Source organism: Colius striatus, chromosome 3 (genome assembly GCF_028858725.1).
Source record: "Colius striatus isolate bColStr4 chromosome 3, bColStr4.1.hap1, whole genome shotgun sequence".
Taxonomy (NCBI): domain Eukaryota; kingdom Metazoa; phylum Chordata; class Aves; order Coliiformes; family Coliidae; genus Colius; species Colius striatus.
Window position 1 is genome coordinate 37,365,615 of NC_084761.1, and position 25,338 is coordinate 37,390,952.

Sequence of the window (25,338 nt, forward strand, 5' to 3'; positions counted from 1 at the left end):
TTCAAGTTCAGTCTGCATGATGAGTCACTCCTACTCTAAAAAGGACAAACACTTAGCCATATATTTTCTTTAGAGTCTAAAGATGGGGAAAAAAAAGTCAAGTTAGAAATCTGGAGAGAGTTTAACTACAATTTGTCCTTCCATGGTGTATAATCCTTTACATCACTTTCCATGACCCTTAATTTTAAGGCTTCAGGAAGCATAACTTTTATTCGCACACATTTAGAGAAGAGTATAAATACCACACAAGATCTATTAGAAATATAGAATTTATTTATCTTTACATTCAGACAGCAATATATTTCAGATTTGAACATGCCACATCCTGTATCACAGGTGACTTATGGATCCTATGTTTATAGCTGTGCTACTGCCAGCCCAACTGCCAACACAAAATGTGTTCCTGGAGTAGCACTCTCAAGATGTTTTAATCCGTTAGCAGCAATTTTTGCAGAAGGATAGTCTTAAAAACTCACTTCATAAAAATTCATCTGTCATAGCCTCCATGATCCAGCTGCTTCTTGTATCTTATCTTTACATCTACAGATCTCAAGAAAGCAATTTTAACAGTAGCAACAGACAGAGACTGAGGACTTTCTCCTTATCTTCTGTCAAGTAGTAGTTCTCAATAAAGGCAACACCATGTTATAAGGCCACCAAATTCCTCATGGTCCATGAACTGTACTTTTGGCAGGGAAGCTCCTTCCTAATCCTGTAGGATTTGCAGTCTCTGCTTCCCTTTCCCAACTTGCACACCCAGGTGCAAGCTAACCAGAGGAGTCAATATTACAGTTCTGATGACATCCCAAAACATGTTAATTCATCTACAACTAATACTATGTGAGCAACAGGGGAAAAAAAGACAAAATTTTAAAGCTTCAAAGTACCATGAACAAGAGGTATCCTCACAAGCAGTGGTCCTGACAGCATCTGTTCAGTGTACTTCCCTCCATCCTTACAAACTCAGAAAATGGATGCTTTTTTCCTTTTGTCTAAACTTCACACACGTTCAGCTCAAGAATACTAGGAGCTGCAACACATCATCACTTGAAGATGGGGAGGGGCAGAGAGACAGAGAGAGAGAGAGAGAGAGAGAGAGAGAGACAGAGAGAGAGAACGAGAGAGAGAGAGACCATCCTTGGCAGGCTCTGCATCAGCCATACAGAGAATATGCACACATGTGATAGGGCATTTTGTTGCTCCAAGTTTTGTTTGGGTTAATTAAAAAACATTATTCCTGCTAAGGCTGGTTGTGCAAAATTAGTTTTCAAGAACCACCATTCAGTCTGACTCCGTTCCTGTAGACAGACTTCCTATTGATCCATTTCTCACTAGCATCTTGCTGTAGTTTTTCTGCTGTTCCTCTTTGAAAGTATCTTTGACTTTTGCTCGCTTCAGACCTCCATCCCTGGAACAGAGCAAGAAAAAAAAGCCATCCACCATGATTGTTACCACTGCTATTACCTAACTGTGTATTGTATCAACTTAGCCAACTCCAGAGTCTTAACCTAAAATATTAAGATTACTTTTCTTCAGAACTTCTAGAACATCCAAGTTCAAGCATGTTTATTAAAACATTCATCTTAAGCTGTAATGCTCGTGCAGTCCAAATTTTGAGTTTAGCCTGATAAAGCAGCATAATCATGCTCCTAAGTTGCATCTTTGCCAATCTGGGATGCTATTTCTCTACACCGTAGAGGCATCATAGTTGACTCTTGCCTTACATCACCTAAAGGGTCAAATAGGCCTCAGTTGAATCTGTTTATCCATTTTCTTCATCAGAATCTTGCTCTCAACAAGTTTGTTTCATACAGTCCTATGAAATCTAGGCATTATGCTGCTACTTAAGGAGACAGGATGAGAAAGTCACAGCAGGAAGCCTCTAATCCCTTTTTTTTTTCTTTATTTGACAGTTTTGCCAAGTAGCTTCACTTCTGCTCCTTAATCTCAGCACGGGTCTCAACACAAAAAAACATCTGTGAAGGAAATCTTTTCAAAAGCATCAAGCTTGTAGATGAAACTCACTGCAGAAGAGCTACATGCTTCAAAGGCTTTATATATCTTTTAAATTTCTACTTTCACATACATACATGTGAATTTACTCCTTCACTTCTTTCTGAGTGGAACACAGCCATGTTGAATGTTATTTGTCACAAAGGTAAAGACAGAAGCATCTCCCTATCAAACTAACAACAGGTTGGTCCATGGTGTCTAACAAGGATGGCATCACTCACCAGGGAAGTTCAGTCAGTCCTCCTTGGTGAGCAATGGCTGACCTCACTCTGTTGGCAAACTGAACGGCATCTTCACCTTCCTGCAAGGGTCATGAATTAAACACAATCAAAGCAGAAAGAAGTTAATTGAAAGAGACTTCCACAACACTTGTCACCTGCTGCCTCATTCAATTAGGTCACTGCCAAACAATCCATCACTTATCATACAAACACAATCTGACATTCTAATGTGATCATTTAGCCCATTTTTCCTCTAAAGTGTTGAAATTAGGGGAACATTTTGTTCCAAGAGGATGGAACATTAACAGCATCGCAACTGCAAAAAGCACTGTATTTATTGCTATCCTTTGTAAACTCAATGTCCTGCTGATAGCACCAATCCACATAAAGAAAAGCTAAGCCAAATCATAGAAATTCAACAATAACAGAAGTCCAGTATAAAACTGATCCAGAAACATAGTGGGGGTTTTGGGGAAAGAGTAAAGAGAGGCACTTGCAAACACAGGTTCTTAAATAGTGATCAGTCAATCAAATGCTAGATTACCTTTCTAACCATTGGTGGCATGTACCACACGTTGCAAACAATGGCCCAGCTGGTCATTATTCGCAGTAGGTAGCTCACGATGTTGTATTTGCTGCTGTTCCAGAATGCATCTCCAAACTGAGGATCATACTGTGATGGATCACAAAAAACAAACAGTAAAACCTATCTGAGATCTGAGGTGGATATTCTCAGTTACATGCCAGAGTAAGAGACTGAGATGTTTACTTAGCATGAGGCTTTGGAAAAACTGGCCTCTGCTTACTAGTGCTGCTTGTGATGACATGACAACTAGCAGCAGATGTCACCCATCTGCCCAAACAGCCAAAAGGGCTGAGTCTGCTGCAAGCTGCATGCTTCTCTTCAGCTGGATGTCCCTTCCTTCCAGCTTCCTGGAGGAAGCTGCTAACCCCAACAGGTCCTACCAGCCAGGGCTCCATAGGCTAAAGGGCATTACTTTCTCATTTCAGCCACTTATACTTTAGGAGTCATCCACAGCATGTAGCCAACTGCCAAAGCTACTATGCTTTCATCAGCAGCTGTACCAAGACAGTTTCCACCATCTTGAAAAAAACAAATCCCAAATTTGGAAATTCAGCAGCCAACTATTTCAACTTACTTTGATTGCAACAGGATAGATCGTCCCTCCTATTTCGAAGCTCCCCTTCTTGAACATCATCACAGATGTATTGTTTATGCAGGTGCCTAGCCAGAAGAGGAACTGAAGTCATTGCTTCACACAGCCTACCATATTTCAGTAGCAACACTACATAAACATACAGGTCTTACACTAAGGAGCAAATGCAGACCCTTTATGGTTAAGCAAAGCATCTCTCCTCTGCTTGTTTTCATTCTTTATCTTGTGACTGACTCTCTGAATGAAGCCAGAACATGAGAGACAAAGCACAAGGCTGAGGTTAGATCTGTAGTACAGTGAATTGATAGTCTTAGAACAAAATAAACAATCCTTCCATTCTTCTGCCAGGAGGGACAGTATTGTATTATCTTCATGTCATCTTACATTAAACATGAAAAATATGCTCTAACAATGCTCTGATAAAATCTAAGCTAGAGGTGAAGATACATATGAGCACCAGAAGCCAAGAAAAGAGAAAACAGGGATGATATCTACACTGAACGGAAACAAGGAGAACGTCAGCTTCTTACCTTCTGGAAAGATTAAGATTGGAAGCTTGCTTTTATCTGCCACATGTTCCCTGAGTCTGTGAAAGCAGAAGAAAAGCTTAACAAACAGCTACTTTCCCCTCTTCCTTCCCCAAACGTGTGTTAAAAATATCTTTACATATTACACATTTGCTTGAAACCAAAATCTCTTCCTGGACAGCAACTTGTACTTGCTTTTCTGTTCAACAAACCTGAAGCTTTGTACAAGCCATCCCTTAAACCCTTGGTACACTATGCCAAGGCAACATCCTTCTTTCTTTCCTCCATGTTATTTTATTAATGATTGTCAGTGAAGTCTACAAATGAACTGACTTAATGTCACATAATTAATTGTGATCAACTCACCCTGCAAGAAATCGCCTACACAAGGGAAAAAAAGTTTTGTGGCTCCCTCAGCCGCTCCTCATCAGACTTGTTCTCTAGACCCTTCACAAGCTTCATTGCCCATCTCTCAACATGCTTCAGCAGCCCAATATCCTTCTCGTAGTGAGGGACCCAGAACTGAACACAGTATTCAAGGTGCGGCCTCCCCAGCCTCAATTACACAGGGACAATCACCTCCTTGGTCCTGCCAACACTAATGTGGCATTACAGGTAACTCATATCCTTGTGATTGGTACTTATGAGCAGTAGTCATCATTGAGAATGAGACAACTAGATATGCCTCCTGACAAAAGGAGGTGCTTTCACAAGTCAGCCTTTTGTCCTCTCAGGATCTCAAGGTTCCACGTCCCCTGTTTCACACTGCAACCTCATTGGCTTCTTGGGCTTGTCTTTCCAAAGCTTTAATTCCTCACCTGGGTCTTTGGTCATAATTCGGGGCTATGAACCCGGCGTGGCCCTTCATATAGTGATCAGTGACCCCGAGTTTCACTCACACTGGAGTCCCTTGTGCAACGGCCCCTCCTCACCTTTTGGTCACTAGATGGCGGTCTTTGATTTCTGACCGCTCAAACCAGACGTGAGGACAGGCCTTGACTGTGGCTCTCTGAATAACTCCCATCAGTCCCCCGTGTACCTGGCCAACCTGTAAGCCAAGTAAGGCACAGCAGCTCATCAGACACCTGAAAAGCAGAACTTCCTCTTCCGCATCCCCCTCTATAAAACCAAAACACATTGGAGACTGCAAACCATGATTGGGCAGTGCCCGCAAAACTATTAGAGTTAAATCACTTGAAAGTGATCTAGATGCATGCAAGAAAGCACATCAAATATTACACCAGATTGACACTGTCAGGACACCTTCAACAGCATACAACACAATTTATAGTTTTCCCCGCTGAACAGTGCTCAAGTTAACATCTATACTGTGAAAGTACTGAACGTCACAACCCATACTCCATAATCTGTCCCTTTCCTGGTGTCCCCCGTTCTGCTGTGGTCATCACAGATCTCCTCATACCATTGCGTAGCATCCATCATTTGTCAAAATGATTGCATCTATCGGTGATGTGTGGTTGGCAACACAAATTCCTCCTTTCTGAGGTTTGTTTTCCCTGCAATTACATAATTTTTTGTTAGACTAGTAGCATATCAATCACCACACTACACACATAATGGTTCCATAAAGGGGTCAAGTGAGTTAGTCTCTAGTGATATTAACCTGCAGGTCAGGCAAGAGGCGCTCCATTTTAAATGGGATACTCACACACATAGAAGTACACACTTTCTTTTGCTATCGTAACATCAGCCCACTCACCTGTTATGGTAACGGATAGTACCAGAGAGTGCTCTAACAAGAATGCGGGAACACGTGAGATGAACCACTTCACTCAGATAGTTTTTCACACTGAAAGCAAATACAGGCACCTGAGGCATCCTGGAAAGCAGCTAGACACATCCACAATATCCTCCAGCCTATTCAACACAACTCAGGGCTAAAATTTTGGTACTCTGGAGCAGAAAGGGATATTATCACCTCTACCACTCACTTGCTACAACAGCGTATCCAAGACATATCATACCCTTGGTCTCACTTACCCAGGCAAGGCTGTCATCTCCTCACTGGGTATTATTTATCTCAGCATCTTTATCTCACGTGTCTCATGACAGCACCAAGCCTGGCAAGAAGCCAATCTCAGCCCAAGTTCAAAAAGTCACTAAAAGTGAGGCCACAAGTTTGTGAGTGGAACAGTCTATCCATAGTTTATCACTTGCAAAATTTGTCCAGTCCTAATCTTGAGCTGTTTACACTGACACAACTTGGCAAGTTCATCCCACTCACACACCACGCAGTACCTACCTGCTGTTTGGCAGCTGCCCTACTATCGTTGTCCCCACAATCATTGAGGTAATCCCAATGGCAGCAAGGGTAAAGCTACAGAAAAAGTAGACATTAAATCAAAAGAAGTAGTTTTGCTCATTTTAGTATCACTTTCCCCTTTAAAATGGAAAGAGACTGTAGGAATTCAATTATTCAGATACTTGACATATCAAGTTCTCTTTAACACAGTAACTCCCTAACACACTGCTCAAAACAATGGTCTAGCAAAGGCCACAGATTGAAATACTCCAACATATATAAGGTCAGGGAGTTTTAGAGACTGCTAAACTTATGTTACCAGTACACATGACTTAGGGGAAACTTTTCACAGAAAAGATGATCACTAGCCCTAATCTATTCTCAACCATAAATGCAAGATAGAAGCATTCTGAATGGCTTCTTAACCACCCAAAGGGGATCTTAAGCAGTTTCATCTTGTCCATCTGCTAATGCTGCCTTTGGGTTAAAAAAGCTGAGATGACACTTCCCAGGAAAAGACACTTTCAGGTGTTCCCAGACTGAGAGCTGCCTCAGCAGCAACAAGCTTACCGCAAGGGCAGCAGGAAGCAGTATCGCACTATAACCCCAATGACCCATACAACCGTCAGTCTCAGGCTGATGTAGTGGAAGTTGACATTAGTCCTTGTGAGGAGATTCCAGGAGACCAGCTCTTCAGACGAAAACCTTTGGGTGACTTCATCATCCACAATGGCCTCAAACCCTTTTCTGCAGAAGTAGAATATGTCTGAGAATTCAAAGTCCACTCGATGCAAACGCGCAATTTCCTTCTCCATAGGTGTTTCATCTCTTTCAATGATACCTTGGGAAGAAATGGGTAACTGTATGAGGAAATAATTCTGGCCAGTAACAGCCATCCTCCAAGTCATTTGCTTTACATTTCTCAAGACGACAAATTTACTGTCGTAAATTTTAGAGCTCCTCCTAGGACAGCAAGATCAGATGGGTAGTTTAACACAGCATACTCTTCAATAGGCCAATTCTGGATCCCTTTCCTCACATAAACACCTTGAGCAGTAAATGTATCAAGTTCTGTTACCTACTGAAGGTGAAGCAAGAGGGCAAACCATTTCTTCAACTTAGGAACTTTATCAAATATCATGTTATGCTTCCAGAGGAAATCAAATGAAATCTTGGCCTTCCCAGTCCCCTCTCATGCTGCTCTGTGTATTTAAGGGCATTCAAGTTCCTTCACAGAGGCTTCCCTAAGTCCTTCCCTTGTCAAACATTCTGGTATACCACAGTCACTTTCAGCTGATAGATGGCACCTGACAAAGCCCCAGATCACAACAGCTACCTAATATCTGTGCACAGACCAGCTTTGAATCAAACACGCTCTCTCTCTTCACAGCACAAGTCTTTCTATAAGCACACACAGGACCAAATTATTTTTTTCATTTCATTTTAAAGCAAAGAAAAGCTTCCGAAAAACACAAAGGAAGTTGTGCCTAGAGGTGCCTTGATATAATTTAGATCACCACTAACAGCTGTATTCCAGTTGAACTCTACTCACATAATGCCTGGCAAGAGAAAAAGAAACCTGGAGAGTTCAGAATTGCACTATGAATAACAAGTATTCCCTCTTCTCTCCCCTTTCTGTTTTTTTATACTTACAGTCTGACAAGCACTAATTTCTCACTAGAGCTTTCAAAGGCAACGACAAATTGTGTAAGCTAAACATAAAGATCAAGTCACTGCTTTCTGCTAAGCAATCCTGGTTTCAGAAATTGATGACTTTAGAAATCTAGAACAACATTTAACCACAACTACCATCCCCTGAAACACTCAGCTAGGATTACAGAGGTCCAAGTTCAGATTGCCACTCTGTCAGATACTCTCTGACAAATTGCATAATCTCTGGGCTTCCACATTGAGAAAAATAAATGGGAAAGGAGGAAGTACCCAATTGTTTCAAGTTACTAGGCACTTTCCTTACAAACACATGTTCTACAACGTGGAAATCTGCATCCCAATAAGCCCTGCCAGAAAAAAAAAAAAAAAAAAAAAAAAAAAAGGTGAATATCTATTTGCTGTGAAAAATCACACATAACATTTAAAATACAAGTTATGTGGGAAAAATCTTTAATTTGCACTGTGGAATAACACAAGAAGCTCTAAGACACGAGTCCCACAAAACACTGAGGTAAACACTAAAGAACAACGTGATAGTGAGATGTCACACAGCAACTACACCTATTAGCATCTTCAGCTCTGAACCTGGCAGCCATGACTTGCAAATCCACTGGCAGATTATCTCAGTGCATTGTCCTCTCACTAACTTATAAATATAAACCATTAATATGTCTGTCATGGGTTTGTGTGGAGTTGCTTTTTGCTTGGTAACAGAGGGAGGGAACTGCAGCGCTGTCCAGGTAAGCAGTTCTCGAAGCATCCCCCTGCTCTGAGGTGGACCCACCTCCAGCCTGGCCAAGCCAATTTGGCACCTCTGCCATCACTACTGAAGAGAAACCTGACTTGGAAGAGGAGGTGAAGAGGAAGATGGAGACACCTATGCAGACACCACAGTCAGAGAGGAGGAAGGAAGGAGAAGCACTGGATCAGAGACCCCTCTGCAACCCACAGCGAGAACACAGATGTGCCTCTGCAACCCATGGAAGGCAATGGCAGGACTGAGAGCCACCAGCAGCTCTGAGTGTACCCAGATGGGCAGGAGATTGCGTGAGGAGGCAGCCATGGCACAGGCTATGCTGGACAGCCTGCAGGATGCAGAGACCCACACAGGAGGCAGAGAGGAGCTGCAGCCCTCGGGATGAATGCACAACAAAGCAGCCCATGGAGAGCTGCCTGGTATGTGAGGGACCCTGTGCTGAAACAGGGAGGACCAGTGAGGACCCCACCCACCTTGAAGTGAGACAAATGGCTGGAGCCATCAGTAAAGGACTGACTGAAACCCCCATTCCCTGACCCCCAGAGCCACTGAGGGGAGGAGGTAAAGATACCAGGGCATCAGGGCTCTGAGCCTGGGATGTGGGGAGGAGCAGGTGGAAGGTGGTCTTAATGGGGTGCTTGTGCTCTTCATTGTACCAGTCTGTTGTATTCTGTTTGTTATGGTTTAGGTTGGTGGTGGATTAAATTAATTTCTGCTTTCTTCCACCAGTTTAGTCCTGTGTGTTTTGCTCAGGACCATAAGTGACAACTGAGCCATCCCTGTCCTTAGAGAGTTCCAAAGGCCCTTGTTACTTGAGGTTGATCATGGTATTTTTTTTCCTAGATGGGTCTAAACTATGACAATGTCACATCTAAACACCCATATGCCCTTTAGGGTCCAAATTATACAAACGTACCACATGAAGCATTTAGCATAACAGACTACTTGTGTCATATTTTAAAAGTGAAACCTGTTTATATTTCATAGAATCATAGAATGGTAGAGGTTGGAAAGGACCTCTAGAGATCACCTAGCCCAGCCCCCCTGCCAAAGCAGGTTCATCTCAATCAGGTCACACAGGAACACATCCAGGTGAGTTTTGAAAACCTTCAGAGGAGACACGACAACTTCCCTGGGCAGCCTGTGCCAGGGCTCTCTCACCTGAACAGTAAAAAGAGTTTTTTTCTTATGTTAAAAGGGAACTTTGTGTTCCAGCTTCTTTCCATTACCTCTTGTCCTGTCACTAGATACAAAAGAAAAAAAGGGATGTCCCAACCTCCTGACATCCACCATTTAGATATTTGTAAATACTAATGAGATCTCCCCTGCAGTCTTCTCTTCCCTAAACAGCCCCAGTTCCTGCAGCCTTAACTCATAAGAAAGATGTTCCAGTCCTCTGATCATCTTGGTAGCTCTTCACTGGATTCTCTCCAGAAGTTCTCTGTCCCTCTTGAGCTGGGGAGCCCAGAACTGGACACAGGACTCCACATGAGGCCTCACCAGGGCAGCAAAGAGGAGGAGCAGAACCTCCCTTGACCTGCTGGCTACACTCCTCTTGATGCACCCCAGGATGCCATTGGCCTTCTTGGCCACAAGGGCACATTGCTGGCTCATGGTTAGTTTATTATTAACCACAAGTAGCTCTTTTTTTTGTTGTTGTTGTTGCTCTGTTTTTCTCTCAGTCAATCCATTCAACCTCTAAGTCATGAAACGTGCAGGACTGTGAGTGAGCCCAACATGTCTGCTCCCACCCTCCATGGAGTGGAAGGCAGGTCAAGGCCATGAAACTGGCCAGTACCCATCACTGTACCAGTTTCCTCTCCATCTGCCAGGAGAAGTGGGAATGCTTCCTCTTTCTCCAGTCCTCAGTTCAACATCAGCCAAGCAGTTAGTTCCCCCAGCTTCTACTCCTTGCCTGAAACCAGCCCAGGGCTCAAGTTTAACACAATGCTAGCACAGTCAAGATAGCATGGCTGTAACATCTTGCCTCACCCAGCCTGCACTGTCACACAACATATGCAAGCTGCCTTGCAACTTCAGGACAAGTTGCTCCAAGTCAACATCTCAGCAGCATCTGAAAGCATTATGAACAGAAATAAAACACATGCTGTTCAGGTGATATACTTAGCTTTCTTGTAAACAGAAGTAACATTTAACGGCCTTTAATCCCTTGGCCACGGGGAGAGTTGAGTTTGCCTGAGACAAGAGTATATCAAACATCTCTCAACAAAAATGCTGTAGCTGTTGCTTTAGTCTATGTCACAGTGTAAATCCCAAGCCTTTGAGCTCACATATTCCAGTCAACTAATTATACTAGACTCAAATTTGAAACTACTTGTCACATTATTTGCATCAACTTTTCTTTTAGCAGGTGTCATTTCCAAAGCTCTGACTTAACAGCATTTTTGTGTGTTTTAAATGCACCAACTTGAAGAGCACTGCCTTTCAACAAAGGCAGCACTCATACTGATAGCCCAGTGCTGGTTATTCAGCTGCAGTGACAGACATCTAGCCTTCAGGTATATGCTCAGGAAAGAGCTACCACTGGGCCCACCACAAACACACTGCTCTAACACAGAGGGACCTGGAAGTGACAGTAGCAAGTAGTTCTCCACACAGCAACAGCAACCAGCCAACATTCTTCTTGGGATTATTCCTTATCACAACATCAACACAGGGGCATTTGCTGCCATTTCTGCCAGCAGATGAGAAATACACAGGATTTGGTACTGGAGAGAAAGATGGTGTCTCCTCAGTCATGTGCTCCCTCCTTTCATATTGAGTGACATTGGATTTTACAGTCTTTGAGAAGGACCATTTTTGCTCTGCCTAGGAACAGAAAAACTTGCTTTTGCACATGTACCTGCAACGCTCTCTCATATCCTCATCCATCTCCTAGTGAGAACTGGATAGTCAGGCGCATTGTCTTTGTGTGGAGCTGTTTCTGGTAATGGAAAAGGGGCTGCAATAGTGGCCTCTGTAAGAAGTTGCTTGAAACATTCCCTGGCTCTAGGTCAGACCTATATCTGGGGTTGAGCCAACTGAGTGTCTCTGCAATCACTTTAAGAAGCATCCAGATGAGTAGAGGTTGAAGGTGGTGGAAGGAGTTGGATGAGAGATGCAACCATGCAGATCAGTAAGGGAGGAGGGAAGGAGGTGTGCCAGAACAAAGACTTCCTACATCCCACAGTGAGATGACAGCTGTCCCCCTGCAACCCATGGAGAGAAGTGGTGGGGTTGGCAGCTCATGTAGCACCCCATGGCAGAGGCAATTGTGCCCAGAGGGGTCGTGACACTGTGGGGAGGATGGAGTTGTGCTGTCAGAGGAGACCCACACTGGATGAGTTTGTGATAGGAAGTTGCAGCTCTCAGGAAGGACTTGCATGAGAGAGGTTAAGGACAGGGAGGGACCCTGTATTGGAGCAGGGGAAGAATGCAAGAAGCCCTCCTCTGAGGAGGAGGAAGGAGCAGCAGAGACTGTGACTGACTGACTACAACTGCCATTCCCTGCCCCCTGTGCTGCCAAAGGGGAGAAGGTAGAGATATCAAGAGCAGGGAGGGGAAGGATGTTTTAAAAAGGTTGGTTGTACTTATCTTACTCTGGTTTTGCTTTCCATCTGTTCTGTTTCTAGCTCATGTTCTTGTTTCTCTCCCTAAGTTGAGCAGTCAAGTCAATTTTGCCTAGAATCATAACCAGCAAGCGAGCTCTTACTGCCCTTGTTTGGATCCACAAGTCCCTTGGTTATCTTTTCTCCTCCCATCTTGCTGGAGCATCCACTATCCTACAGAAGGTGGGGGTGTGAGGGGGTGAGAGAGTGGCTGTGTGGTGCTTTGTTGCTGGCTGGCCTTAAACCATGACATTAGGAAAGATGAAGAGGTGTTACACACTCCCTCTCAGCACTTAACACGCACATACATATCTACACACACATAGACCTTTACCCTGGTTTAATCAGCTACTCTGTAATTCACTATCACTGCGAATTTCTCCTCCCTCAGTAAATATTGTGTAATGCAACTGGGCCTCTCTACCTGATCATGTTCTATCAGAAGATGCCAACTTAAATTCTGTAATGTTAGATCTACATCTGCCCTGGTCCTCAAGTACTTTCATCCACATATAGACTCCTTATCACAAGTCAGTCATCCCAAGAGCAGTACACAGGCCTTAGCTCGGCACTGCAGATTCCACACCTCTGCTGCTCCCTACACCTTCTCAAGTAAGGAATAGTTAGACTCCAGCTTACTGCAGTAAAAGTCACCTACAGTGGGGAAAATTTTAATTTCAAATATAAAAAGGACATTAAAAATTATTCTTTAGGCCACCATTGTTATTGTGTATTCCAATCTGTAAGACCACTTGAACATTGCCTGTATACAATCAGCCATATGAGTTATCTCAGTCCATTTTTACTAAACATCATTAGATACTAATCATTTGTCCAGGCAGTGGTGTATGCTCAAATTAGTTCATGTTCTGAACTACAGTCTGTATTAGCACTATACACCTCTCAGTCTATACAACTCTCAATCACACATACAGGGGGAGTACTTGTTCAATCTTTTCATAAAACACAATCTATCAGTCAGGTACTCTCTCTCCTTTACCTTTCTTTTCTAGAGAACAAAAAGCTACATGCCAGAATGATCAGATATCTAGGACAAGAGCTCCTACTGCACAGCTAAAGCACCAGAGCTGGATCTCTTGCCCACTCACTGACCCATGACAAGACAGGACACTATCCTTATAGGAAGAAAAATGGTATCTCGCTGCATCACTGACCACCTGTGAAACATCAACAGCAGGGCACTAGCATTATTTAGAAGGATCACTCACCTTGCATTCCCCCACCCCACTGATCATACAATATCAGTGTTCACAGTATTGATAAGGATACTCTTTGGAGACGAAATGCCCACAACTAGATACAGTAATAAGGACTGAATTGCTGAATACATTCACATGAGTTAATTCATATAATTAGGTAGCAACTGACGGTTCTACCACCCGGCAAGCTGGTCCTGTTTCCAGCTGTGATACCTAATAAGGAAGATACCTAGATAATGCTGACACTGCTGTCAAGCAAATCAACAGCAATACCAAGGCAGTCAGGAACCAGCCAGCAACTGGCTGCAACATCTTATTCAGCCTTCCCCTATTTCCTAGGCCAACTCAGATTTCTCTCACTGTGCTCACAGCTCCAAAGTCTTACAGTCAACTCTGACCCAGTACAGTCTACCATGACACATGCACAAGTATGGGTTAAGACACAGTAAAAGATACAATTTCAAAATTCAGTTAAAGGAGGAAACATAAAGCAACTCTTTAGCTGTCTTTGTACAGATAATGACTGTAAGAAGTTTGTCTTTCTCCAGAGGTTAAGTGTGATGTTGTTAAGACTGGGACAGTTGGCCAGCAGCCCTGCAAGCAGTGACCTAAAGACAGATTTCAAGATAAAAAACAAGCTCATATTGTAATTCAAAAATTTTCCTCAACTGTCTTAACCTATACTTTGTTTTTAAATAATTGATTTTGTTTTGTTTTATTTGTTTTGTTAAATAATATTATTTCATACCCTTCAATTTCCTCATCCCCAAAATTTTTCAGCCATTCAGGACAAGCCAGTATTATTCAGTATTATTTCACTCTGCAGGAACAGTTCTCGTGCCAACAGCATTGCTAAACAACTGGATGTAAGAGTTTGTTTGTAACCACCCCATCTATTCTTCAGTTCTCTCATCTAACTTCCCCATTCAAAAAGGACTCAGTTCTCCTGCTTCAGAACATTAGTTTTATCAATTTGACTTTACCACAAGCTCTCACCATTAGCAGCAGGAGTCTTTAGCATCTGTGGCTGTGGCTTTTTGACACCTTTTTCTATCCGTATAGTGGCCCACTGTTGAAAAGAAAGAAAACATTATGTTCACAAATGTAGTATTCACTTAAGGAAAAAAAAAGTCACCTAAAAAAGCAACAGTTAACCCAAGATAGGTTGTGATTTTTAAATTATATCTTCCCCAGTTAGTCATCACCTGTCTTCCTCAGATGTCTCCACAAATCCATACACAGTTCCTCTGAAGTACTTCCCAAGTCTGCTTGGCATTTTTTTAGAAAGTAGACTTGGTGCTTCACAGATGTTTCAGATTCTGTTGAAATACAGAACCACCAAGAGCCTGAAAGGCCTTTGTCGGCACTGCTACTTGCACATCAGACACCAAGTCACGGTCGCATGGGAAGCTCTGGGAGCTGAGCTAGACAATAACCCCTAAGTACACAGCACATCTTCACAGAGCCCACAGACATGTCACAACTCAGCCCGTCTTCTGAGTTGCACCATACTGAAGCAAAAAAGTCCTAACCGGGTTAAGTCAAACAAGCCTACACACAGCTAACTCCACTAAAAACCAAAACAGCATTTGCAGTCATGGGAAGGCTCATTTAAGTTCAGTCTCAGTCCAAAGAGGACTGCACTCAAGATTTTTCCAAGCAGAACAAAACTGAAGTTACCCTTGACTATGCAACTGTTCATTTCTTGGTATTTTAGAGCTCTGAGCAGCAGAGAAACAGGTCACTGGCAGGTGACTAGTGTACAGCTGCAGACAGACTCTTTCCCTGTCCTTGGGAAGGGCTGACAGTTCACTGGGGGTTAATCTGCTCTTTTCTAGTGGGTGGACTGAGAGAAAGAGACCGGTGGTAAAGCTCTGCTCTCCAACCAGTGTGTCAAAGCTTCCCAGCATCTCCGCTTTCTGTAAACCCCCATGGCAGAATCACATAGTGTCAGAAGACTTCCACTCACCTCCAGCCCTGAGGGGGCTGTTTAACCTGTTTTCAAGTCGAAAGGCCTTCTTCAGCTGACTCAGTTCCACACAATGCTTTTAAACAGCCCTTCTACTTTCCTACATCAGGCTTCATTTTTACTGAGTTAATGATTATAACCTTCTTGCCACCCCCCCGAAGTCTGCCTGTAATGACAGAGTAGCTGTTGTGACCTGGACCCTAAGTCGCAGCTTTGCAAAGGAATGGAAAGCTCTAACAAAGAGGACTGAGTTTATGGCTTCCTATTAAGCACACTACTTCCTCTCCCCTGTGAGACTTAATCCTATTTCTAAGAATATTGTTATAATAGGCATTTCCAAGACAGAAAGGTGTCCTGGCAGGAATGAGTTCATATCAGAAGATCAGGACAGTCAAGCCTTTGCTGAGTCAGTTCTTCAAGCCTTAACAACTTAAGCAGTACCAAAGGCATACTTTGTTTTAAAAGCATACAGGTGGTCCTCATTGGTCTGCACAGAAAGGATCTAGACCAATGCTAAACCATGCAGTTTCCAACAGAGCTGTGGGGCCTTTGGGAGTGCAGTTCCCTTCTGAAGGGTCAATATCCTAATTCTTGACATTATCCCCACCACGTAACTTCCCAGGAACAGCCAGGACTGCTTACTATATTAGGTCTTGCTGAATCATAATATACGCTGACAATATATTCATTTGTTTTCTCAGTTCTGCTGCTGCTAAGGCAATAGCTGTTTCAGGAATTAATTTTACCTGTAGGAATAACTAGGTAGTTTCTGACTACTCATCATCCTTGGCAGTGCTATGATCATAAAAGCTCTGGGAAATATCAAAATGTAGGTATTGCTCAAGAAAGTAACTACTTATAATACCTACATTCTTCTACTAAATAGATTTAGAGGTACAGGCAGATCAGTAAAAACATTGACAGTCATTTTCTGACCAGATCTGAACCACTGTATTCAACAAATTAAGAGTCTCCAAAAGTAGGTTATCACTTATTCCATAGAACACACTTGCCTAATCATCTCAGTTACATTTGAGAAAAGTTTTCATCTTCCAAATTCTCTCAACTGGGTTATCAAAACCCAGCACTGCCACCCTCTGCTATGCAAAATCTAGAAGAACAGTTTATGTTTGGTGCTCAGATAGTGCAGGCAACACTCCCTTCACAATGCTCTTGCTACAGGAATCCTGCCATTCCAAGTTCATGCTAGACTGTCAAAAAAATCTGAACCTCAGCAGAAGTGGTGAGGACACTGGCTAGAGAGTCAAGCTTGCAACATCCTGCAGGATATTTTGACACACTGTTAAGCAGAGGACGCAATGAATCCTTCCCAAAGAAGCATTTCTACCACTTAAATGCGTTTAGCTACCCTATCCAGTACACTATTGCCTCGAAAGCAGTCTGACCTATAGTCCACAGGCTCATCTGATTCCAGAAAGCCACAGTATCTCACCTAGGAGATGGAGGGAACAGAGGCAATGAGAAAGACAACAGAGGATAGTTCCCTTTGCCCTTTACCCATGCCTTCCCAGGAGACAGAAGCACTGCCACAAGCTTGACACCAGAGAGGCATCTTGTACAAAGGTTGTACAGAGTGTTCCGGGGACAGATGACTTGTGTGCCACAAGTCAATGGCTGAAGCAGTTTTATTTTATGTACCATGGAATTTAAACACGCTTCAGAAAACCAGGAAGGATGTGACCAGATACCTAGTCTCCTCTTGACCAGAAGCCTTTGGGTGCTCATAAGGGCCCACATCTGGGCCACAGCAAATTAGTTTTCAGTCTTCTATGTCATCTTTTTCTTCTCTCAATCCATTATATTTCAAAAAAGAACCCCAAAACTATGCATATACCAGCAACCAAGCAGTAAAATATTTTTACTTCTTAACTTAAGCTAAATATTCTACTTATCCTCAGGCACTTGAAACAAAGGCACTAACATCAAAGCTGTAATTTGAACTTTGATCAAATGAAAAGTTTGTCTGTATCCAGTCTGGAAAACAAAAGACATACTACAAGTAGCAATGTAACTTCCCTTCTTTCCTGCTACCTAGGGATGTGCACCACTCATTGCTGTGTCAGCTGTTTCCTATGCTAAAAACCAGCTTTATGCTACCAAGAGTTTATCACAGTGGAAGCTGATCTATCCCACAGAAGGGAAAAATAACATCTTTGTTATTAGAGTTCAAAAAGCATCAAATAAAATTATGTCATAGCCTCTATCCCACTCAGGAGGTGAGCAAAACTCAAACTGGCAGATCTTATGCATTTATCACTACCAGTAACACAATTTTAAGTGGCTTCTCCCAGCTTGTGAGCTGGTGCAGAGCAGACAATCTTGATTACCTTAGTGCAGACCTATGTCTCTAGCAGGGATTTCTGAAGCAGTTTTGGGGAATGAGTATAAAAAACCAGGCTTCTGAACAGATTAAAAATAGTTAGGCAGCTGGGGCTACCCACTGAACAAATACATGGAAGTTAGAAAGCAGCATGATTGCAGAAATACACAGATACCACTACTGGCTTGATTTTTAAATTTTGGTATTCCAACAGCTCGGGGCAAAGCAGACTGGATGTTTTAATCACACAAGGCAGTCTGAAGATATCACACTTCACTAGGCAAGGAACACACATCAGCCCTTCTCTGAGAAGGTTTCCTTCCTCATCCTCTCAAGAAAGACTTCTAATTTATCAGCACCTTAAAACAAACAAACACACAGCAAGTCAACAGCCTGTACAAAATGACCAAAAGATCAATTTCACTTATGCATGATGACGTCATTCCCACGTCTATAGAACCTACGCAGTATGTGAAAGATATACATCAGAGGCAAAAAAAATCCACATTATTTACAAGAGTTGTCAAAAAAACATGTATCTCCAAAGCCAAACTTGACACATTGTTTCATGAAAGCACATCTAACATACTTTGTTAGGATCAATCACAAGTCAAGTTATTAGGATCACTTCTGACATTTCCCTTTTCCTTAACAGATGGAGCTTTGCCTTTCACCTCATTTCACCTTTATATCACCTCTGGCTTAATAGCAATGCTTGACAATTACTCAGAAGAGGAGAGAATTGCTGGTGATGACTGGACTCTGCAGTCATATGGAGTTAGATCATTGATGTTCCCATACTGAAAGGCACTGACAGGTCATGTTCAGCACAAAAGTTGACTGATAGTTTAGGTGCATGCTCCTCCTTGGAGGCTCTCCAAACCTCAACAACAACAGAAAGATTTCATAGGATCTACCACACAATGCTACATTTTTTAATACAGTAAAATGTGCATACCAATTATTGGGTTGTTCTGCATGAGGAGGAGAGGAAAAACACCACCACTGAGTGCAGCAACCATTTCAAAATGAGGGCAAAATGTCTTCTGCAGTATCCTATGCCATCTTTCCCACACTCTGATGGGACATCCTTGTCACTGTCTTGAAGTAGCTTTCCAAATTCTTCTGCACACGAGTTGTATGGCAAATCCTTCCTGCTGGACAGGTATCCAAAGTCCAGCATTGCAGGAGAACGTTGAGGGCATCAGCAACAGAAATGCCAAGCATCTTATTTTACATCAGCTTCACAAGCTGTTACTGTAAGGCGAGCTCTGAATACAGCTGCTGTTGGTAACATTTGCCTATGAAAGTTTCAGAAATTCCAGTGTCCACAAGCTGTGAGATTGAGAGTAGTTTCCAATTAGAGCTGTTGACCAGGAAGTCACAACATTATTTAGTGAAGCAACTCCTACAAAAGGTGACTCCCAGCTCTGCCTTAATCATCAGGTCTGTGGAAAACAAATAACCACCTCCGTAAGACTGGGCTCTAGGTTAATACAGCTCAGGTATTCACCTCTAGATTATGCAGCATATTTGATAAAACTCCTATTCCAAAAGCCATTCCAAGCCCTGTAAACAAGGGTGCATCATTCACATCAGGCACATCGCCAAGAAATGTTTCTTGTTAACATCTGAGCTTGCAGCCTTCAGAGTTATTCGTTTCAGAGATCTCCATTTCTCCCATGCCCAGCAGTCCTTGAAGGATACCAATTACACAGACAGAGGCCTTCATTGACACTGTGCAATGACATTAGTCAGCAAAGCTTGCTTCAGAAGCCAGTGAGTTAAAGAGGAAACAGTAAAAACTCCACAATGATTCACTTGTTTACTAGCTTACACATTCTCCTTTTCCCTTCCCCATCCTTATATGCAGCACCACATGCAATCCTGATGGTGGTTCAAGGGAAGATGCTGCAGCCCAGCATACTTGGGATAGGACATAACAGTCTACCCTGCACGGCCACAACCTGGTTTGACAATAGGCATCAAAAGGTCCTTTTTCCCCCCTCACAGGTATATTCTCAAGTTTAAGTCCAGTCACATTGCCAAGGTCATCTACAAGATCAGTACCTTCACCTCCTAGCTACCAAATACCATTACATTCTTGTCTAGCGGTCCTGGTTTCCACTAGGATAGAGTTAAATTTCTTCTTAGTACCTGGTACAGGGCTGTGGTTTGGATTTAGTGACAGAATCACATTGGTAACACTGATTCATTTGTTGTTAATTATCCCAAATTAAGGATTTTCCAGTCTCCTGTGTTCTGCAAGTAAGGAGGTGCACAAGAAGCTGGGACAGAGGATGGCCAGAACAGCTGACCCAAACAAGCCAAAGGCTATTCCATACCATAGATTGCCATGCCCAGTATAGAAATGGGAGAGAGTTGGCTGGGAGGGGCAGATCACTGTTCAGGCATCAGTCAACAGCAGGTGAGAAATTGCATTGGGCATTACTTTTCTTGGGTTTTATTTATCTCTTTGGTATAGTCCTTTCCAATATTATTATTGTTACATTTTAGTACTGTTGTTTTTTATTATTTCCTTGTAATTATCACATTGTTCTTATCTCAACCCATAACTTTTACCTTCCCTTCCTGATTGTCCTCCCCATCTCAATGTGACAACAGGCAGAGGGAAGAGAGCAAGCAGCTGCCTAGTGCTTAGTTGCCAGCTGGCGCTAAACCACAACGCTAGCAAAACCACATTCCCTGCAGGGCAGCACAATAAGCTATTAGAAGTCACTTCTGCTACAAGGGACTGCTATTAAACCTAGACAGATCAGTCCCAGGACATGAAAAACTACAGCTTCAAGCATCTGTTGTGCATTACAGTGCAATTGGCAAATCCAACCAACCCAAGAAGTACTTCCTCTGCTAACTGAAAGCCCCGCAATGAAAAAGCCACAAGAGTTCAGAGGGGCAGGTGCATTCAAAGGGCTCGCAGCCCACAACAAACTATTAGCTCAAACACACAAAATAAATTATGTTACTTTACAGCCAGGCTGTTTGTTAATGGCCTAATCACTTCTCTCTGGATAGCTTGCTCTTAATACCTCACAACTAACACGCACCACAGCTGAAAAGTACAAGAAACATTTTTCTAGTAGAAAGAGTGAGCAGGGCAGTCTGTGGAAGTGTTGTTGACAAGTCAACCCTACTGTCTCAGGAAGCTAGGTTCAAAAAAACAGCAGAGATATCACTCTTTTGTAGAAGTAATCCACCATTTAAAAAAAAAAAAACCCACAACACTAATATGGTACCAGAGATCCTTCTCTTAACACTGGAAGAGAAGTCACAGGTAGAAGTGATCATTTTCTAAAAGTGCTTAGTTTCGTAAGACATTTAAAGCAAGTAAATGTACTCCAGGGAATAGCTATATAATGGGGGAAGCAGGTTTTCTAATAGCAAGTAGTCTGCCCATACATTACCACACTCCTCTGGTATTAACACAGCTGGTGATGCTTTTCTGCCTTTTCTCCCCTATCACATACCAAAAAAAAAAACAATACACATATATACTCCCCTATAAAGCTGATCGTCCCTAGGCACTGTAGTATTTAAGGGTCAAATGCAATTCCAACAGAAGCACATCCTACACACTACTATCTGTATATGTTGTATTTTGCTTAGAAGCAATATATGCTGTGTAGGGAAAAAAAAAAAAAAAAAAAAACACATCATCTCAACTATCAGAGACTGCAGCATCCTGTGATTTAACACAGCCACCAGACAGACCACTGCTTCTCAGGACAAAGTCTGCATGCTCAGTTCAACAGTCCAGGAAGTTTCAGACACCCAGGCAGCTGGCAGCTATGTATTTAACACTTTCCATAGTTAATACGATTTTTGGCAGGGAAAAGTCAGGTGTTCTCTCTTGTCACAACATTTCATGACACTAAAAAATAATGATTAATGATCTAAGAATAAAGAATGTAAATTGTGGTTAAGATGAAGGCAAGTCATCCAAACAAGACTATCTTACTAGGCCATCTGGAGCTCTCCCTGAGGACAGTGTGACCTTCATCTCCTCAGCTTCTGCTGTCCAAAAATTTTTTCCATTAACAAATGCATCTTCTACCCTTAATAGTTATCCTCATGCCATTCAGAATCCCATAAAGTACTTCAAGTAGTTTCATTCTCACCAAAAACCTTAAAAAATTTTAATGCAAGATGTATTTCACGATTTTTATTAGGTGGGCAGTGTTTTTTTTCAGCCAAGCACCAAAGATCATGCAGGCACTGAAGTACACAACCAAGGTTTGATTGAAAACCTCACAGAAGAAGATGCAACTAGACAAAACTTGCTTTCCATAATCACGTACTGATATAAATTGCATTGCCACAGATATTATTTTACTTTTCCTCCTTATAACATTTTTTTTTTTGGTTTGGGCTCCCCTCCTCCTTGGAAAAAGCATAATACAGATTTAAGCCTGATCATTTCCACAGGCCATTTTAAAAACACTCTTCCTCATCACCACAATGAGCTTCATAGGGTACATTTTCACACACACATGAAGTATGCCCCATCCTGAAAACAGTTTCTTTGCAAGAAACTCACTTTCCCTGAGAACATAAGAACCATCTTCTGAAGTGCTGGACAGGCTCGACTCAGGGATGGGAGTCCACATCTCTTGAGCATTAGCACTCCTGGCACTGGGCATGCTGCCAGGCATTTATATCCTCCAAGAGCATGACCTGGCACCATTTGGTTCAGGTGAGGAACAATTGACAGCAGGCAGAGACAACCGCACCCAGGACACTGTACAGCCCCAAGTAATAAGTTTTACCTCACGCTCCTGCAGGTTCAAGGAGCACTGATCAGAGTCTGCATGGCCTTATTAAATTAATATTGATTTGGGTTTCCACCCAAGGGCTTAAACTCCAAAACTACAAATGGATACAGACCATGCCAGACAGGATCCCCTGTCCTCCACAGCCTTCGCTCCCCATGGCGGGGGTGGGGGCGGGGGGTGGGGGGGGAATGTCAGACGCTTCTCTGGGGTCCGCAGCCCTGTTCGGGCCCTCACGGGAGGGAAATGTCCTATCCGTCCCCTCACACCTGCCTTCGGGGGCCTTCCCGTCCGCGCCGAGGACCTGCCACCGCCCAGGGCGCAGCCGGACGCGGCAGCAGGGCAGTCGCACTTCCTCCGCCCGCAGGGAGCCGTGCCTGGACAGCGCGGCCCACCAGGTCTCCTCGGGACGCAACACAAGCGCCTCGGCGACACTGCGCGGAAGGATGACACCACAGAGAAGCAGCCTGGGCCGGGAGAAGGGGCGACAGGCCCAACACCCTGAGGTGTCCCCACTTCCCGCCTGCCCCAGGGGCAACTCACCGCACCGGGTGGGGGGCATGTCGGAGCCCACCGGAACGGCAGGACAGGCCCCGCGGCCCGGCTCCCTCCCCGCGCGTCGCGACCTGGCGTGTAAGAGGAGGGGAGGGAGCCGGGCAGAGGGAAACGGTGGCCCCCGCCTACCTCCAGCGTCTTCACCAGGACCCACATGTAGGCCTCGGAAATGCCCAGCGAGACACCCAGCGCCGAGGGCAGCACGATGAGGCCGAACACTAGCGCCAGCCACACCGCGCCCAGCCGCGCCACCGCCGACCCCACGTCCTCCATCCCGGGCCACCGCCCCACGCCGCCGCTGAGATACGCGAGAACTCTCCCTCGTCCCCACCGTCTAAAGCGCTGCGGCCGCCCGCGGCCCGCCCCCGGCCCGCCCCGCTGCGCTGCGCTCCGCCTTCCAGGGACGGGCAAGGACAGGAACGGCGGTGGGGGCAGTCGTTGGGGTTGGAGGGGGCTACTGGCATTTTATTTCAGTAGATGTTCCAACAGCAAGCGTCTTCCTGTAAAAGGGGAACAGAGGGTTCTCCTTACCAAACACATCTTTTGGAAGCACACGGCCGGGGAGAGGGGGCTTCACTTTAGGAGGTGAGGCGCAGGGGACAGAAGGCAGCTAAAAATAGGTCACATCGGCACAAACACTCCTCATGTAGGGAAAACGGCTCCAAGGCAGCTGGAGAGGAGGGTGGCAGTACTGCCATAGAGTACCATGGGGCTTCATGGCAGTATGGGTGCCTGGGCAGGAGAGCCGTAAGGAAGACCAAAAATAGCAGCCCTGGAAGTAAAAGAGAAAATGAAAATTGGGGAAAGATCCTGGATCTAGGAATCATAAAGTAGATGAGGATCCTGGATCTAGAAATGATAAAGTAGATAAAGACAGCAAAAAAACTTCACAAAAAAGTGACAAAGTCTGCATTTGAGCCAGCAGCATGCCTGGTCCACCTTGTGTGGTCTCATGCCTTGAGCTGGGAAGAGAAATTGGCCCTGAGAGTACCCAGCCAGGCACTAGGCATATGCCAAGAGAAACAAAACTGCTAGAGAAGGATTTTATCTGCCCAGGCCTATACATGGCAGTCATATACCTCTTGATATGAGGCCAAGAAAGTGGTGTTAGCAGAAAGAGACTGATGCAGAAAAGGGATGACAGCTTTGCAGAAGCATCCTGGAAGAATGAAAGAACATTTTCCTCCAGGAAAAAAGGCCTTTAGCCTGATATCCATAAACATATTTCACAGGCATTTCCTCAAAAAGGAACATTTGATTTCCATCTCCATATTCAAGGTCAGAAATGTATCTAAGAGCCAACTGCTTAGGATCCAAGGAAAAACCTGAATTAGACTCCAAGGCCTTAAATATTTCCAGGGGAGTCATGTGGACAAAGGTGTTGGATTCTGGCTCCTATTTTTGTCTCTGGCACTGCGTCATCTTGGACAAGTCTTCTCTGCTCACAGTGTCTCACCTCTGCTCCCACTCCTTGCCTCATCTAGTTAGATAATTTCTCTGAGGCAGAGACAAGATGATCCTTGATAAAGCCTCTGGGCACAGCCACCACAGGAACAATCATCCATTGAGATCTGAGATTGACAACCAGCACTTCAATGTTTTCATCCCTCTGTTTAGTTGTGATCATACCCGAAAGGCTCAGTTAGGACTGGAGGCAGTAGTCTGTCAGTTCCCTAAACAGATTAATGCAGGAGTCCCTACTCCAAAGAGCTGTACTACAAGTGGTTTTCAAATCTTACAGGGGTGTATGGACCCAAGTCAATTAAGAGTACTCAAAATCTGGAACAGAAATAAGTCAAAAGAACATTACTTTCCAAACTGGGTGATATTCACAACACATACACCCATAGGTAGCTTACTTTAAGTTTGTATTTTGTCTATTGCTTTACAAGCACCATGTGATACAGGGCATTTGCTCATGAGTTTTCATCCGTAGTGCAAATGTTAGAGGCCAGAGGTTGGATGAGTTGGTTGGTTTGTTTTTGCCTGGCATTAGGGAGCAGAAGTCTCCATGCAAGGACAGATAGTTACAGTGGACACTGTCTACAATACAACGTTCACAGTAACATGTCACAGATTTCATCTCCATTAAATTTCAACATCCTCATTTAGATAGTAACATCTAAAATTGCCATGTGAAGCAAGGATTGCAATACACATAATCCTGCACAAGGCAAAGCTCTTTGTGTTTGTTGACAAAACCTTGAAAACTGAAAATAAAGAAC

General features: G+C 43.7%; 1 protein-coding gene across 2 annotated transcripts; it reads right to left on the reverse strand.

Moving 5' to 3' along the window:
• Positions 1-251: 251 nt before the first annotated feature.
• Positions 252-23,464, reverse strand: LOC104554595 (glycerol-3-phosphate acyltransferase 3). Of its 2 annotated transcripts, none has more exons than XM_061993531.1 (12): positions 23,243-23,464; positions 14,455-14,527; positions 6,773-7,043; positions 6,203-6,277; positions 5,660-5,749; positions 5,363-5,456; positions 4,872-4,987; positions 3,943-3,998; positions 3,395-3,480; positions 2,779-2,907; positions 2,235-2,314; positions 252-1,408 (listed from the first exon to the last, which is right to left on the reverse strand). In XM_061993531.1, exons 1-12 carry the CDS (start codon positions 23,384-23,386, stop codon positions 1,282-1,284), a joined length of 1,341 nt encoding a protein of 446 aa, XP_061849515.1. In that variant the 5' UTR covers positions 23,387-23,464; the 3' UTR covers positions 252-1,281. The 2 variants fall into 2 exon arrangements, with proteins under 2 accessions (XP_061849515.1, XP_061849516.1); XM_061993532.1 differs by lacking the exon at positions 23,243-23,464 and adding an exon at positions 18,727-19,186.
• Between the last annotated feature and the right edge of the window lie 1,874 nt (positions 23,465-25,338).